The sequence below is a fragment of the Xenopus laevis genome, chromosome 8S (genome assembly GCF_017654675.1).
Source record: "Xenopus laevis strain J_2021 chromosome 8S, Xenopus_laevis_v10.1, whole genome shotgun sequence".
Classification (NCBI taxonomy): Eukaryota; Metazoa; Chordata; class Amphibia; order Anura; family Pipidae; genus Xenopus; species Xenopus laevis.
The window spans coordinates 28,206,091-28,224,534 of NC_054386.1; the positions used below are offsets into that span (position 1 = coordinate 28,206,091).

General features: G+C 44.1%; 2 protein-coding genes across 6 annotated transcripts in view; one reads left to right on the forward strand and one right to left on the reverse strand.

The window, feature by feature from the left end:
- Positions 1-18,444, forward strand: part of LOC108699894 (ras-specific guanine nucleotide-releasing factor RalGPS1) — a 146,940-nt gene that overhangs the window by 72,271 nt on the left and 56,225 nt on the right. The gene's annotated exons all lie outside the window — the stretch shown is intronic.
- angptl2.S (angiopoietin like 2 S homeolog) lies at positions 1,951-17,538 on the reverse strand. The gene is given in 5 exon segments (NM_001127796.1): positions 1,951-2,978; positions 3,700-3,970; positions 7,281-7,474; positions 11,162-12,037; positions 17,250-17,538. Coding segments are annotated over 4 exon segments (1,368 nt in total). The 5' UTR covers positions 11,865-12,037; positions 17,250-17,538; the 3' UTR covers positions 1,951-2,778.

Here is an 18,444-nt window from a genome sequence, read left to right on the forward strand (position 1 = left end):
CATTGCTATTGACAGCAGTGCATGTCTGTCCTATTTTTATTGTCTGACTTTTGAAACAATGTAACAGAAGCAGCTGAGAAACAGCCCTGTCTTCCTGACTTTTGCAACAATGTTTAAAAATTCGGAGCTGGTATGGATACGCAGACACTGCTCTCAGTAGCATTTACATTCACGCATAACTATAAACCCAATGAAAATAGGCAACGATTGTATATTGGGAAGTTGCTTAGAATTGTATTTTCTTACATGGGGCAAAATTTCATGTTTTGGTTTATATCCCCTTTAATATAGGACATTACTGTGAAAAGTAGAGAACATAAATTCCTGCAAGTTGTCCTTTGTTGCTAAATAATTTTTCATGAGTCTTATTTTGAAGTCTCTTGGTACGAACCAGACATAAATTAAGGCCATGCTTTGGAGATGATATAATACTTCTTTGCAGACTGATTAAACTGTTGCCTGGCAGGGGATTCTGGGAACTGTAGTTCTGCAACAGCTTCTTCAGGCTAGATATATTTTATGGAGAGAGTGATGACATTTGACATGTAATAACAAAATCTGTTTAGCAGATGTTTGCTAACTCCTAACTGGGAGGTGGACCTTGTGATGCTGGTCCAGTCTTTCAGGGAAGAGCCTTTGCCACGCTTGGGTATGGATTAGTTTTAATGCCTTCAGCAGGCTCTTTACACATCCATAAAAGAAATCAAGAGCCATCTAATAAAATGTTTAATCCAAGATGTGAAATGTTACTACTGTTCCTGTGTTTATTCTTACACTTTGAGGAAGTCTAGCCTGTCCTTCTGTATTGCCCTCAATTTTGGCTAGTGGATGCCAAAATAATACACAGAGACAGTTTTAGGTGGCTCAAGGTGCCCTCTGCTTTTCACCCAGTTGTTCCCACAAGATGTGAGCAGGGAATAGTTTGTGGGGTCAGTTAGTCAAATATACCTTTTTAGGCTTGTGACCTACATTGTGGTTTATGTGCATAACTGTCCCCTTCTAACTTTATATTTAATTATGATACAACCAATTTTCATGGAGATATTGGGTTAATCAAGGACATGGCCTAAATGTAACTTTTTTGTTTTTCGCATTGAGTTTTTAGAGGTCATGCATCATGTATTTGCCCCCCCCCCATATTCAGAGAGAGTATTACTGGCAGGTACAACAGCACGGTTCCTTCAACGGGCGAGGGTAGGGCTTTGTAGATCTCTACCAGCTTCCTGTTTAGGGATGTAATGCACATAAGTCATCCTTCAAAATGGATTACCCCTCCAAATAATGGCCTTTACTGAATAAGAAAATAGGTACTAGTGAAAAATTATGATTACTTTTATTTCCAGTTTGAATGTTTTACACTCAGCACTTTACTTCATCCCAACTTATTGCTTATTGTCTCTCAAAACTATGTTATTCCAGCTCTTTCTGAACCAGCCACCTCCAGCATGATGGGAAAATAACAATTAGTACCTTTTAATGTTTCAGAATTGCATGATAAAGCTATATTTCCCTGCTTTTTTGAACTGGAAATTTTCAAAGATACAATATACACCTTGACTTAAGAAAAAGGATGAACATTTGACTTTACTGGGCTCCTTGGGTTTTTGCTCCTTGATAATCTGATATTTTTGGAGGGGTGGAATAGGAGAGCCATGTCCAAATTGTTCACTCTGCAATATTTCTCCATAAGATTAATGGAGGCCCTAGACAAGGGTGACCACTTGCTCATTACGGTTGTTGACCTTTCACAAAATGGCTCTCGTTTGATTCTGCTTTTTTTCTTTTTGTAAAGAGGACTGTGTCTTCTATTACTATTCATATTTCACTCACTAACATTTGAAATATTATTTGGCACCCATCATTTGCCTGCAAAGGTGGATAGCCTTTTATTACCCCAGAGATAGAGTCCTTTGCAGGTGGACACAAACCTTGTCATGAAATAAGAAATGGTTAAAAGCAGAGATAATATTTATAGGTACATGAAGTATGTTATGCATTTCATTTGTCTGTAAAAATATATATATATACACACATATCTCTTAATACTGTACAGGTAGATTTGTTTGCCTTAAAGCATAAGGTGTCCTTCCCTGATCAAATACATGGATAGAAGAAGTCACGTTTAAGTAGAGTAGCATACAGATACAGTACATTGAGAGTAAAAGATAGCTGAAAGTGTGGCGGATGGTGGAGCATGTCTAAGTGCGATATTTCTAACAGAACCTTACCATGGAAGGGGTGCCACTGGGGAAGTAAATTTAAGATTGTTGAACATGAAATCGGAAGGAGGAACTTGTAGTGTAAAGTCCCCTTCAATACAACATGTTATAAGTAACTTATAAGAATTAGTACGAACACCTAGTTTACTGCTACAAGACTTCATTGGATGTCCTCTCCTGCGTCGTTGAGATAATACAGTTACAGTACATGGTGCTTTGGATAAACATATGCTATGCCCTAAATACATGCCATGCCAATGAAAGATTATTCATAGTCGGGGTGTGGGTGGAGTAAATGTCAGTGAATTGGGTGGAAAGTGATCATTTTGTAACCTAAGAGGGTGATCTGTTTCTGGTTTGGGTTGGTATGTTCTTTTGCAGGAATGTTTTGTGAATGAGGATTGGTCAGAAACGGATTGAAAATAAAATATACAGCATGTTACAGTACAGGTATTTGTGGACAGTAAAAGTCTCTGTAGACTGTCACAGAGGAAAAGTCTTTCTGTTACTTTTCTGATGCCACAACCTAAAAAGGAACTCTGTTTAGATGGTTTTGTGACTAGTGGAAAGTGTTGGGATTGGGCCTGATCATCATAACGACTTTCTTTAATGAGTACGACCCGCCTCTAAATTCAGCCCAGTAAACTCCATCTTGGTACCGGCTGCGGTAGTGTCCTCCTCTGTACCAGACTCCATTGAGGTTAGAGTGAGCACATGCATTGTACCACCAGCCACCCTTCTGGTAGTGGGCACAGTTACCTGCAAGAGACAGAGGATTTAAGGTGAAACTCATATCCATATCTTGGTATTGATATGACTTAAATGAACAACAATACAAAAGAATAGCACCTTCTGGTAGCAGGACGCCAAAACCAACACGTCAACTTTCTAATAACCATCTCCTGTATTGCTTAAAGTGCTACTAGTGCACAAAAATATTAGACTTCTGGAAACTAGTCAGGGAATGTGTTATCCAGATTCCCCCCAAGTGGAGCGCTTCCCTGCCAAGGTTTGAGAGAAAACGTGAAACATTGTCTCCCAATGGGTCTGATGGAAACACTGACTTCACTTTGGCTTGATGCTCGTATGTTAGATCATCTCTCTGAAATGATCTTTAAAGGGAATCTATCATCACATTATTTTTTTTTGTTTTACAAGGCAGTTTTGTCTGTTAACACATGCTTTATGGGACACGTAAAGCTGTTCAAGTATGAATGTATGCTCACTAATGTATATGTAACATTTCCCAAATCCTGACCAAATCTACTTTTGGGACGTTACTTGTGGCTTTGTAGCATTCAATTGTCCAGCCTCAGTTGCCCTGCAGTATTCTTGTTTTGACATCTAGTCAATTGTTGGTCAGAGTTGACATATTTGAACAACTTTATCTGTCAGGATGTACCCAATAGATGTTTAAATGAAGGTCATAGCTTCACAAGATTCCTACATCTTTCTCATCAGACTTTTTCTGGGTATGTACCTGAATACACGTCATGGTCCCTGTCCAGTGTAGTGAACTGTTTGCCGTTGTGCCAGGTGAAAGAGTCCCCGGCATTGCCATTGTAGCGACCCAACCGAAGCTTGTAGTATTCGCTTTCCGGCTCCAGGCGGAAACTGGCATATTCAGCAAACACTTTGCGGCCGGACCAGTCCTCCATGGTGATCAGCAGCTTGTAATTGTCTTGGTTTGTTAACCAGTAAATATTTTCAAGGCCCAGCCAATATTCACCATCAATGTTGCCGAATCCTTGCTGAGTAGAATGGAGAGAACAAACATTTAGTGAATCAAGCTTGTTCCTCCTTCCAAGGAACTCATCTAGGCTTGATGGGTTTAAAGCGAACCTTAAAGGGATACTGTCATGGGAAAAAAACATTTTTTCAAAATAAATCAGTTAATAGTGCTGCTCCAGCAGAATTCTGCACTGAAATCCATTTCTCAAAAGAGCAAACAGATTTTTTTATATTCAATTTTGAAATCTGACATGGGGCTAGACATATTGTCAATTTCCCAGCTGCCCCAAGTCATGTGACTTGTGCTCTGATAAACTTCAATCACTCTTTACTGCTGTACTGCAAGTTGGAGTGATATCACCCCCTCCCTTTTCTCCCCCAGCAGCCAAACAAAAGAACAATGGGAAGGTAACCAGATAACAGCTCCCTAACACAAGATAACAGCTCCCTGGTAGATCTAAGAACAGCACTCAATAGTAAAAACCCATGTCCCACTGAGACACATTCAGTTACATTGAGAAGGAAAAAGAGCAGCCTGCCAGAAAGCATTTCTCTACTAAAGTGCAGGCACAAGTCACATGACCAGGGGCAGCTGGGAAATTGACAAAATGTCTAGCCCCATGTCAGATTTCAAAATTGAATATAAAAAAATCTGTTTGATCTTTTGAGAAATGGATTTCAGTGCAGAATTCTGCTGGAGCAGCACTATTAACTGATTCATTTTGAAAAAAACATTTTTTCCCATGACAGTATCCCTTTAAATCAAATTAATTTCTTGATGGAGAAAGCCTTAACTAGGTGGGTTAAAGTATAGACCTGCAGGATACAATGGGAACTGTCAGGCCACTGAGCTTCACATTCCGAGAGAGACATTTTTATAAGGTGTACTGTAGATCCCTGACCGTGTGCTATAGATATAGCCCTGAGCTTTCCTAACAAGATCGCTGGAAAAAAAAGAAGAATCTGGGAAACTGTTTAATGCTTGAATAAAGCCAGGCTCCTGTTTGAGAGATTAGCAAGAAGAGCCCTTAAGGCTTCACTTCCTTGAACGTGGCCTGGAACACGTGTCCAACAGCTCGTTCCCAATCAAATGATGGCTTACTGCACCGGGCCTTTAAGGCAGCACAAGCCCCTGTCTCTGTACTAGAACTTCAATTTGTAACATGAGTGAATCAAGAAAAAGTGAAAAGCAGAATACCTGCTATTTAGTGTTTATTGTGCATCCACACAAGATATTTCGGCAGCAAGGGCCCTTCTTAAAGGGCCCTTGCTGCCCGAAACATGTGGTGTGGATGCACAATAAACACTAAATAGCAGGTATTCTGCTTTTTTCTTGATTCACTCCTCTTACAAATTGAAGTTAATTCTGTTGTTGCCAGCGACGGAGCACCAGTGTGAATCAAGGCTACTCAATAACGCTTGGCATTTGTGTGTTTCTTCTAAATCTGTACTAGAACTATCTGGAGCCCCTGTTCAATAGCTTCATGTAACACGAAATAAAAAAAAAACCACGGGAAGAGTCATAAGGGCCATTATTCATATGTCTTTATTCGTGTTCACCTCTGCCATTAATACATTTACACTGCGTCATGTGCACAGTGACTCCCAGTTGGAGTGAAGCTAAACTGCCCTGGATACCCACAAGCACCTGTATGTATACAGAAGGAAAATTCAGTTCTATTGACTAACCAAGCTGTAGGTACAAGGCCAGAATTTGGTGCAGGCACCTCCTCTTACCAAAGACCAGCAGTTCCTTAATCGTTACTGCCTAGTCATCATTGAATCTGTGGTCTGTGGGGACTAGACTGATCAAGAATCCCAAAGCACAGTCAATCTGTCCAGCCAGAAAGGTCGGAGACTTGCAACTAGCTTTGGATGACCAAGCAAGGAACAAGAGCAGAACCTGACTCCCACTTATGTTCTGAGCTTCTCGTTCAGACAATATTGGTGGCATTTGGGCACACAAGTGGTTGTCTAAAGGGTACAGTATGTGATGGGCCTATGAGCTAATCTCTGAATACGGGCCAAATACATCAGTAAAGCCCTGTATACAACACTGCTGGTTCTTCCATATGTCCTATTGGGCCTATTGGTCTATTTTTTCTCCTTCGGAAAGGGATAAGTCACAGACGTTGAATGTATCGTTTGCCCAAAGAAAGGGGTTCAGAATCCTCTCATTCTACTCTGCATTCAAAAGTGTGATATCATCAGCTTTATGTGCCCAACAGCAATGACTTGATCTCTAAGGAAGGAAATCCATCTACACCACAAGAAAATATTTGCCCTTTCACGTTGTGTAGCCGATGGCTGAACTTCCAGAACAGTTTGAACAGGGAACAGCCAAGACCACAGTTAGTCTCTGCAATAATGTTTTTATTCTGCAGGAGCACAATAATCTTTGTCAATCATTGAATCCTCTGGTACTACAACTGTACAGTCATAACACAACTGCTACAGTTACACCATCACTAATGATCAGCCACTATCTGTCATTGCTCTGTGACCACAACCAATATTCACCAGCAACGTCATTGGTAATACAGTTTTCCCTGACTTGTATAACTCAACCTGCAGCGTTGTGCCTTTATATCATGGGTGCCCAAACTTTTTGCAACGAGGGCCAGATTTGATGAGGTGAAAATGTGTGGGGGCCGACCGTTCAGCCTGACATTCTTTGAACCATTAACATTAAATTACAGGAATCGAGTAATCGTAGCAGTAATATTTGGGCACATCAATGAAATAATCTGCCACTTGGTCTACTCTGCTGCCTGTGTGCTGAAGGTGTTAGCAATGTAGTGACGCCATACTTCTTTAGTTTACTGTACTGGCACGTCGGTACATCTATTGACACCTTCAGCCCTAAAGAAGTATGCGAAAAAAGTGCATCTCTACGTGCCAGTACGTGACTATTACTAACACCTTCAGCACACAGGCAGCAGTATAGACCAAGTGGCAGATCATTTTATGTGCCTTAATATTACTGCAATGGGATTCCTGATCGCACTGTGCTGGGGGGCTTCATTATTATTAATTTCATGATGGAGGCTGAGGGCCAGTGTAAATTTGAAAAAGGGCCGCAATTGGCCATGCCTGTTTTATATGGTCACAGAACCCCTCAGTGACTTCTTAGGGTAAGGGCACACCTGGAGATTCGGAGAAAGAATGAAAGAAATCTCCAGGTGTGCCCTTACCCTTATCATTTACAGTAGGGGCTATATTATCCTTGCCAGTATGTGTTTTTTTTTTTATCTTTAGCTGGTGGGATCAGGCAAAATGTGCCAGATTCATGTTAGAGTTGGCATGTTTGGAATGAGACAATGTACTTACCTTGTAAGTCTCCCAGTTCCTGAAGAAGTTGACTGATCCATCTAAACGTCTCTGAATGACGGTCCAGCCACCAGGGTCATGCCGCTGGTCACACCACACCTGCATGAGTCTGTTGGTATTTTCAGGCTTTACTAAGTATATACTGCTGGTGTCATGTCCATCTTCCATTGCCTGCAGACAGTCTTTCCATGGTCCTTAGAGAAACAGGAGACAGAGAATGTTCATCCCATTACATAAAGAACATGTTCTCATACTGGAGAAAGGACTTTGCTTTTAGAGATAAGGGGACACAAAGCTTGGAGGAACCCCCAGGTACATTATGTTTTATGATGAGTGATGTCATGCACAGGACATAACAATGACATCATCGTGGAACAAGTCTTCTGTTTTTCCCACTCGGAATTGGTTAGAAATTTCTGTCTGGCACATTGCTTCACCTTATCCGAGAGGGAACTACTTGCTGCTTTGAAGGGAGGAAGAATTTGGGACTTGAGTGTTTGCTTCTGTGCTGTTTAAATGTAACATTCCTGAGAGTGAAATTTGGAACGTTCCTAGTGGATGTGGAGCTGCCCCCACCCCCATAACTGGCAGCAGAGAGTTGTGATGGAAACCTAGGGTGGCCGCCAGAACCGCTCAGAACAAATAAAGGTGCAATGCTGATTCTCTGTGCAGACAAGTCTGATATCACCAATAATGTCTCATTATATTAAATGTAACATGATCCTGTGAGCTGGGGCCTAGTTTAAGAACTAATGCATTCATACCCACCAACATGCCATAAACCAACTGCACCCTTACCCACCTACATGCCATAACCCAACTGCACTCGTACCCACCTTCATGCCATAATACAACTGCACCGTACCCACCTACATGCCATAACCCAATTGCACCCATACCCACCTGAATGCCATAACCCAACTGTATTTGTACCCATCTGCATGCCATAACCCAAATGTACCCTTACCAACCTACATGCCATAATCCGACTGCACTCGTACCCACTTGCATACCATAACCCGACTGAACCCGTACCCAACTGCATACCATAACCCAACAGCATTTGTACCCACCTACATGCCATAACCCGACTGCAGCCATACCCACCTGCATACCATAACTCAACTGCATTTGTTTCCACCTGCATGCCATAACCCAACTTCACCAGTACACTCCTACATAGAACAAGTGTTGTTAGGAATGTTCTGGCCCAGTTTGGTGCAGCAGTGGTTAAGTTTGTGACATTGTGTTACTGCGGATGGAAAGGTCAGTGCCATATTGTGGTTTAGTGATTGGAGTGGAATGTTGAATATGAGGATCAGACATCCGGGCCCTAATTAGCGCCTGAAACATTCTTACAATAATCCACCCCAGCCCTTGTCTGTGCCCTTTATCTGTGCCAGTCTGTTCATTTTATCTGTGCCAGTCTGTTCTTTTTATCTGTGCTAGTCTGTGTGTGGTCACTGGAACTGCCCGTGGTGGTGGGCAAAATTACCCTATGAGACATCAGAGCTCCAGCTCTGATTGAACTACACTTCCCAGCATCCCATCAGCAGCTTTTGATTTTACTTGTCCTTTAATAACATAACTGAGTTGTGGAATCTTCTCTTCCTGAGTTGGAATAAAAATAAATGCCAGCTGAATGACAGTTGCTCATATTGCTGATCCAGAAACACACACAGGATTTCTATTTAATGGGACTTATAGGCCCCAGGCTGTGGGCACACCCAGAATTCCATGGAGTACAATAGCAGCGTTGCACAGTGGGACCTGACTGCTCCGTCTGTGCCCAGGGCTGCCATCAGGGGGAGACGGGGGGGGGAGTTGTAGGGGGCCCGAGGGTAAGGGGGCCCGGCCACGCCACACTTGCTTGATTAGCCAGGCCCCCCCATCTTTCTGAGAGCTGCTGACTTCAGGAAGGCACGGATGGTTAAGGGGCTCTGGCCACCAATTTGGTGGGGGGGGCCACCAATTTCTTTTTCTCATGTGGGGTCCTAGCCACCAATATTTTTTAATGGGGGGGGGCACTGGCCACAAATGTGTTTTTTTTTTTTTTATGGGGGGCCCTGACCACCAATATTTTTTTATTAACATGTGGGAACCCTAGCCACCAATATTTTTTTTGTTTTTTTTACTGTGTGGTGGGGGGCGAACCTGTGGGGTGGGGAGGGCGGACCTGTAGGTGGGGCTTGCGGTGGGCACAGCCCAGGGGGCCCAGGAAATTTTGTCCTGACTGTGCCAGCCACATTGCGGTGCTCCACATCTCCTAGTACAGACACATATTAACAGCAGCCTGGTATGTGGACAAAGGGTGCAGCTATCCATGTAAATATTCTCACCCTGCCCCCAGTGTAAGGGCATCATCTCCCTTCAACATATGCAAATGTACTGCACCCACTTATATGTACCCACATACGGTACTGTCTAAAGGGATCTGAATGGCAGATTGGGCTCTGGTATAACGATTGCCCCACTTGGTGCCCATGGGGCAGTGTGCTTATAGTTCTTAGCGACAGGGAAATGATGTACAAGATGATTCCAGAGGAAGAGAGACAACATTTTCCTTCAGTTCTGGCTCCGCTCCATTTGGAGGCCAACGTGCAGAGCAATGAGTGCACATAGTACATAACGTGGTGCTGGCTCTGCCCCTTGGAGCTGCTTTTTGGCAACAGTGACTTCTCCAAATCTTTGTCCCAGGGGATCACGGCCCAAAAAGGAATACAGTAGCGAATGTTTCCCTGAGAATAAGCAGCGCTGCATCTCTCTGCTTCTGTGTTGGCCTGCATATGGATTTGTTGTGGTGTGAGAGCCAATCGGGCTGGGCACACACAGGGCTTTGCTCTATTGCCGTCCATGGGGCCACAAGGCTAAACAGAGTGCACCCCCTGGGAGGATCATTTAGCTAAAGTTTCCCCTTAATGGCCCCATATTTGCTGCACCTGAGGCACCCATGTCTGTATCGCAGAGCTCCCTTCTGCTCTCCCTAATTGTTACTGTGTGGCCATGGGGCAGCTGCAACTCCTCAATATCACGTCCATATTCATGGGGAAATCTTCTGCTACTTTTCCATATGTCACAATGATACCACTGTTAAAAAAATCTGGTTTCACATTTCACAAACTGAGGGTAAGACACTGTCACCTGCACCCCCATCCATAGGAAATGGGGGGGGGGAGTATTTGCCAACTGATACTTTCCTAATAATACTGATGAAGCTCACATGGAAAGTCATTTATATTCTCTGTCCTTACAGTATAAAGATTGTGTGCCCAGAACATTCCTTCTCTGTGTATTTGTATTTATACATATGGGAGGAGGGGCCATATTGATTCTCTTAGACAGCATAGTATTAAAGTATAGCTTGTTGTGTGCCCAGAACATTCCTTCTTTGTATATTTGTATTTATACATATTGGAGGAGGTGCCATATTTATTCCATTAGACAGTATAGTATGAGGGTATAGCTTATTGTGTGCCCAGAACATTCCTTCTCTATATATTTGCATTTATACATATGGGAGGAGGTGCCATATTGATTCCCTTAGACAATACAGTAAGAGGGTATAGCTTATTGTGTGCCCAGAAGATTCCTTCTCTGTATATTTGTATTGATACATATGGGAGGAGGAAGGTGCCATATTGATTCCCTTAGACAGTACAGTATGAGGGTATAGCTTATTGTATGCCCAGAACATTCCTTCTCTGTATTTTTGTATTTATTGGGGAGGTGACATATTGATTCCCTTAGATCGTACAATATGAGGGTATATTTGATAAAATCAATGTAGAAGAGATGGCTGGGAGTTGTGGGCAGGTTAATAAATGATAAAAAAAAAACCGGCACCCACTCCTGGCACAGAAAACCCATAGAAGGGAACTTACCAGATGGCTTGTCTGTGGAATTTGAGTTGCTGGTGAATAGAGGCATGGTGGGCAAAGGAGGTGGCAAGACCTTTAAATTCTGATCTCCTTGAATCTCATTGGTTGATATTTGGTTGATGATGCGGTTGTAGTTGGGAGGGTTAAAAACCTTGATGGGCTGCTGGGGGGGCTGTGGGAGGGCCTTAGTTTGCACCGGGGGCACCTTTTTGCAGTGTTCCTCCAGCTGGGCAATGACGATGGACTGGTTGCTGGCTAACGAGGCCAAGTGCTGGTACTTGTGCTCCAGGTCCTTGTACTTGTTGGTGAGCTGCAGCATCTCGGCCGTCTGGTTCAGGACCTTGTTCTCCAGCTGAGACACTTCCAAGGCATTGTCCCTCTTGCGAATGATCTCATGCAGCAGCTGCATGTACAACTGGGTCACCCGCGAGTTCATGTTCCTACTCTCCTTCCGCAACAGTTTCACCTCGTTGACGATTCCGCCGTCCACCTCCACCATCTGCTGCAGGGCCTCGATCTGCCGCTTCTGCTTCAGGAGCTCACTATTCAGCAGCTCTATCTCCTGCTTTTGCAGCCGCGTTTCATACACCGGCTCCTGCTCCTTGGAGTTCACACAAATGGCCCCCGTCACCTTCTGCTGGGGCACAATAAATGTGTAGGTGCACTTGTCATGTGACTCCGGCACCGCTCGTCTCTCTCTGTTCATGTAAATAAACTCCTGCTCCGTCGTCCCTTCACTGCTCTGGAATTCCTGGGCGTTGCCCCCATGTGAGCCCCTTAATGCCACGAAGAGAAATAAAATACAGATCCTTGGGGGTACCATTGTCTTTTAGTGGGGGGGGTGAAGTGAAAATGTTGGATAATCCTCTCTGTGAATTTCTGTGAATGAAATACAAAAGTTTTCAGGTCAAGTAGAATCATGCAATGGGAAAACTATATCGGTGTGCACGCGCACAGGATCTTTACTCCTGTTACATTCCTCCCAACTGTCCTGTTTTTAGAGGGACAGTCCCTCTTTTGACAGCTCAACCCACAGTCCCTCTTTTTGTACTGGAAAATCCAGTTTTTCTCTGCACCGAACAGCCAGAAAAAGAAACAAAGTTTCTAACTTAATTGGCTTTTGGCAGAGAGCCCAGAACAGCCACAGCTGCATATAAGATACTTTTGTAACAATTTCAAGATAAGGAAATTGTAACAAATTGTACAAAGTAATTGTAACAATATAAGATAACAGGTGACTCACAGCTTAAAGGGCAATTCACCTTCATTAGCAAAACTGTAATAACTGAAAAAAAACACAGAAATATGTTCAAACTTTCATAACATGACAAATTTTGTAAAATAAACATGGTAATTAGGGGTGTGGCCACAAAAATTGGCGTGGTCAAAAATTTCGCCTTTCTATGACCCTCTTTTTATTTCCAAAATGTTGGGAGTTATGCCTGTTATACAGGTAGCTATAATCTCAGCTGCCATAAAGCAGGCCAGGACTGCTGCTTCCAATGGGGATTAGATAGGATCTGTGCAGCCACTGGGACAGAATGCTCTGTTATACAGATAGAATCTCAGCTGCCATAAAGCAGGGCAGGACTGCTGCTTCCAACGGGGATTAGAAAGGCTCTGTGCAGCCACTGGGACAGAGTGTTCTCTTCTCAATGTTCTCTTATACAGATAGCTTGAATCTCAGCTGCCATAAAGCAGGACAGGACTGCTGTTTAAGATGATCCTCGGCTTTGATACATTTAATTGAATACAGTGGGAAAGGAATTTTGACCATTGCAATTTATCACTCATATGACTTGTTAAATTTGTTTCTCAGCAGTTACAGTTCTGTACATAAATTGAGGGGCCAGTGAAAGGTCCGTCACTCTTGCTATCCCCCTTGGCCGTGCTCTCAGGCAGTTGCAATTTTAACAGGACATTTAATAAGAGCCACATTTTCCAATTAACCCATTAACCAAGTGGCTCATCAGACGTCTGTAATGATTTGCTTTTCTTTCCACGAGGGGCACGTGTTTATGGGATTGAGATTGCGCCGGCCAAGTCATGAACAAGTGGCTTACATTCTGCCATGTTTTATAAGGGGAGGTAATTATTAAATGTATATAGTTAGATATGGAGTGTTCTGGGATGGGGGTGTAGCCTAAGGGTGCTGGTGGGTTACAATGGATGGCAGTGCAAGGGAGAGTGGACGTATGGCAGCTATAAAGCCTAATCCGTGGGGAAGGAAGGGGCCAGTGCTTGGAGATGTGCCATCATAGTGATCTCTATTTTATTCACTGGTGTCACTGCCGTGCCATTCTGCTGAGAAGCTTGTGCAGCAGCCCCAGCACAAAGGTTTCATTCATTGCACCCTCGAAATAAACTTCCTTCTATTATTTCTGGATCCTGTCTGCTGCCGTGAAATCTTTACAATCAAACCCAGCAAAGAAGGGCTTCCTAACTGGACTATTTCAAGCAATTAGCGCCTACTTAACTCATTCTTTTTAATTTGGGTAGAGAAGGCACGGCCCTTGGCTTGTGGCGGAACGACCTGGGGTAACGCTTGGGGGCGCCAAGGCCAAATACAGAGGATCCAAACTGTTTGGGAAGCATTGGCTTGAAAAGTAAAGGGCAAGTAATATATATAATATTTCTTTAACAGATCTGTGGATCTGTTGAAACCATACAGGTTTTTGGATGAGAACATGATGGCATTGCCAGCCATGCCAAGGGTTGCTTTATGGTCTGTGGTGGATTCCCTAATTATCCAGGCATTGTACTCTATTCCTCTGTGCATCATACAAGTGTCCCCAAAGGATAACACTGGAAACTGTCCATCCACTGCTGTAAACATTCCCAGAATTCTGCTGGCTTTAATGTGCTGTCCGAACCAAAGAGCATGACTAAGAGCTTGTCCCGATGCCATTGCAGTTAATTGCAATTGACGGAGCAGTTAATGTTATATAAGGAATGCCGCATGGCAGATTACATGTATGACGCCGTGTGTTTGTGTGTATGTGCCGCAGTATGTCATTGGGATGCTTGTTGCTCAGTTACAGTCGCTTTTGTATCTCTGAGAGCAAGCCAATCATTGGGTTGGGTTGATCACCTCATTAAAACAAAGTCTATCATGAACATTGTGAGAGTAGTCGTTACAGGCCAAGTCAGCAAATTAGTCTGTTTGTGCCCTTAAGGCACAATTGAGTAGTGCCAGATAATGGATCAATATGGGGGGGGGGCATTTATATACACAATTTAAAACATCCTCTTTCCAAAAATACCAGCTCTGGCTTCCTTTAAATAACCACAGCCTCCCCCCTGCAGCAGTTGAGTTGCTGAGGAATTACTGCACATGGGGTGGGAAAGGCGCAAGTGTGTAGGGGGTATTTCTGGAGGCCACTGTGTGAGCATCTCTGGCACTAAATTAGGAGAAGGTGGGACATCCAAAGAGCTTTGTCTTCTCAACATATGGTGGAGTCATTTTCCCTGGAAATTGCTTAGATATGGAATCTCTTCTCGGAGAGCAAATATTTTCCTTTCTGGTGCATGGTCCACCAGGGTCCCCTGGTTCCTAACATATTGTTCTCTACTGAGACCTGCATCCCCTACAGAGATGGTGGTGGGATTCACAGTATGCACCTGGAACATTCCCCCTTCTGTTTTTTTGGAGACTCCAAATCCTTTCTTCTCCTCTAATTGGTTAAAGGCCACTGTAGCTAACAAATATGGTGCTCCTTAGTGGAAGGACCTTCTTCATAAAGCTATGTAATAAAACCCACTGGTCATGATTGTGTATTGCCAGTAGCAAGTCGGGTATGTCCAGCAGGGTGCAAGCTGTCATTCCCATGGGAAACCTGAGATGGAGCGACAAAGTTGTGCACCATCTGTTATGTTTGGAGAAAGTATCTTGGAGGAGTCTGCTTTTTCAGTAGAGGTTCTTCAAACATTGGTATCTTTGGAGTGCAGTGGGTAAACTGCTGTTACCCATCTTATAATGTGGCAGTAGCCATGAAATCGGTTGACTTTAACCTTTCTGGGTCCCTTGGTATGGAAAGATTGGCACGGTTTATGGCACAATTTGGCAATATTACAGAATGTTTAGGTGGGCAATTGTTATTACACTAGGATTGCCCTGGCACAGCATTTTCAGCAGCCGAATAAATGAATGGAGCTACATGGTCACACCGAGTTCCCTGCTGTTCAACATCAGGTATCCGGCAGTACTGCTTGTCTATGGATATATTGTTATTTATATAGTGCTTGTGCGGGGACAGTTCATGGGCAGCAATGCAGCTGTTGGATTTCATGTAATTTATAGCTGAGTAACCCACAATCCCATCTGATAGAACTGCTGTGTGTAGTCACACAATGGCCTATTGTTCTAATGGGGATTCCATTCCATTGGGATTATTTTTATTGGACGGGCTGGCTGGAGACCCTTTATATACAAAGCCTGTTTATACACATGTTTATCCTGGGCTGTCCCAAACCACACATTACCAGCACACCGGTGGTAGTGGGGGGGGATACACACGCCACCAATCAGCAGGGAGCACTGGGATCTTGTATTTTAATGCACAGTAAGTAATGGTTCAGTAACATGGCTCCCAAAGGGAACTTGGAATTGAAAGAACTGCACAAGCCAATGAAAGCTCTTATGGCATGCTGGGAGTAGTAGTTCAGCAAGGCCCCATGTAGCTAGCATAACAAAGCCACCCCTTACCCTCCAACAGCAGAGCCAGATAAGGGAGATCCCTGATGACTTTACATGCTTTCTCTCCCTAGTTTATCTCCTGTCAACAGCTGGGGGGCCACATGGACATCTGTGCTCCATTCATGGTCAGCTACCACTTTTCCTTCAAATCAGATGCCCCCCCCCAACAATGCCTTTCTGTTAACCCTATAAAGGCCACACGCCACTCTGCTTTTTAACTCTGTAGAACCCCGACGCTGACAATGGCACTGCCTAGATATTCAGGCTGTTAGGCACATGGGGATAGTTCTAAAAGTCCCATTCTCAGTGGATGAAACCCATATATCAGGCTGTTTCAGTGAGCGCTGTAGAGGTTGCAGTGTACAGCAGCGCTGGGAAATGTGAGTGGGCAGGGAATAAAGGGTGCAAGGCTAGTGCCGCTGGATAGGATTGTTTGATAAAGAAACCAGATGCTCCCTCTTATACAATCTGCAGTCGTGTCAGCGACTTTATAGCGACTCATTGGGGCCAGACAAAGGGAAAGTCACTGTTGCAGAAAGTCAGTCTTGTGTATCACTCCGTATAACTGAGCCACTTTATCTACTCTGGGTCTTCTCTTCAAACCACTCTATATGCATCTAGGACTTTACCTACTCTGGATCTTCTCTTCAATCCTCTCTTATCTGCATCTAGGACTTCACCTACACTGGATCTTCTCTTAGATCCTTTATATCTGCATCTAGGACTTTACCTACTCATGATCTTCTCTTGGATACACTCTATTTGCATCCAGGACTTCACCTACTTGTGATCTTCTCTTGGATCCTTTCTATCTGCATCTAAGATTCACCTACTCTGGATTACCTTCACAGCCAGCACTGGTTCCTGCACATGTATGTGCAATGTATTCTCGAGGTGCAGTAGGTGCACAAGTAGGTTTGTGGGAGGGCATCAGCTATAGAATGATCACGTAGAAATTAAAAGGAGCCCATGTAGTGTAGAGTGAAGGGTGCTTAACCCAACATTATGCACCATTAACTCGATGTCTGCAGCTCCTGTTTGATTCTCCTTTGTCCCTAGGATTAACTACCGCGGAATCTTCACTTTAGCTCAGTCTGCACCAACTCCAGTCTGTATCTTGATACCCCTGGACACAGGTTGCCCAAACCCTGGGTTCAACAAAAGTGACGTTAGCATGGCTGGGAAGGTGCTTGGAATGGGGTGCATGCAACGTGGGGATCATATTGTTATAGCACTGCCACGGGCAGGAGAGCAGCCCTAGGCTGTACAGATAAAGCAATGATTCCTGGCCAAGGAATAAGAGTTAATGGCATGCATAATAAATTGAATAGAGGAAGAACTGATTGACGGCATTGGTAACCAACTTAACTGAAACTTAAACATGGTCACTCTTACCCCGTCTCCTCCTGGACTCTGTGCCAGGCGCAGCTCAGCAGTTCCGCGGCTCCATCTCTTCGGGTCTGTATTTATTGATGACACTTTAACCCAAAAGACCAAATTCAATGTCAGTATTCCCGATTCTCAGACTGGCAGTGAGTAGCTGTAATCCCTGCACATTTCCAGGTCAGGGGCAGGGGAAGAGCTGGTGGAGCAGAACAGGACCCTCTTCTGGCAGCATTGCCCCCCTCAGGTCTTACGTCTCCCATCCATAATGTCCAGGAACAGCTCAGCAGCCTTATTTGAACTTCTCCTCTTGTGCAGGGATTGACATTCTAGGGAGGAAAGAAAAGCTTCCATCCAGTGTGTAGGGAGCTCAATTACTCTAGTTGGACAGAGTCGCTCCCCTTTTTTTTCTTCCACTCCCACCAGCACTCAGGGACCCATAGAGGCAACAGCAGCCTCCCCCTGACCATTCACTCCCAGTCGTAACCCACTGATGTCATATCTCCCCTGGTGCGTTTGCCATGCAGGACGGCTGCTGCTCCCTGGCACAATAACACCTGGGAGGAGAGTGTTATTTAACCCCTCTGCTGCTGGAGAGACCTGTAATCTCTCTGACATTTTTTTCTTTCTCCCCCCCTCCCCTCCTGCTGACACGGAAGCCAAAGTCTTTAAGATAAAGGAGCCACTTTATCAGGACTTGCAGCAGCAGAACAGCAGCTGTGCACGTATCTCACTGTTTGTCTCTGGGCTTTCTGGTCACTGTCTCTTTAAATGAAACTTTCATTCAAGAGGGCCTCCCTTGAAAAGGGTCAATGCAACAATACATATCAGTAACTGCATAAACAGATAGCTGTTTAGATATCTGCCATTTCCTACACTGTTACCTCCCTGTTCCATAGAGTTTACCATCTAAATGATTTAAAGTCAGTGTGACCCCCCCCCTCCCACCCTGAATGATGGTCTTTCCCACTGCGCCCTTTATTTCCTGTCCTGCAGATCACTGAGCTTCGCATGGCCCTCTGTTGTTAGGATATTTGGCTCACAGGGCATTGCTCGGCCAGGGAAAAGGACCTTGTCCCTGTGTAACCAGCATTGTTTGGAGTTAAGATTAATTTACAGAGGTACCACCAGGGAGGTAAAAGGAACCCCAGGCAGATTGTGGCCGCAAGAGGCTCAAGGGTGCAATTTGTGGGTTGCAGGAGAGTGG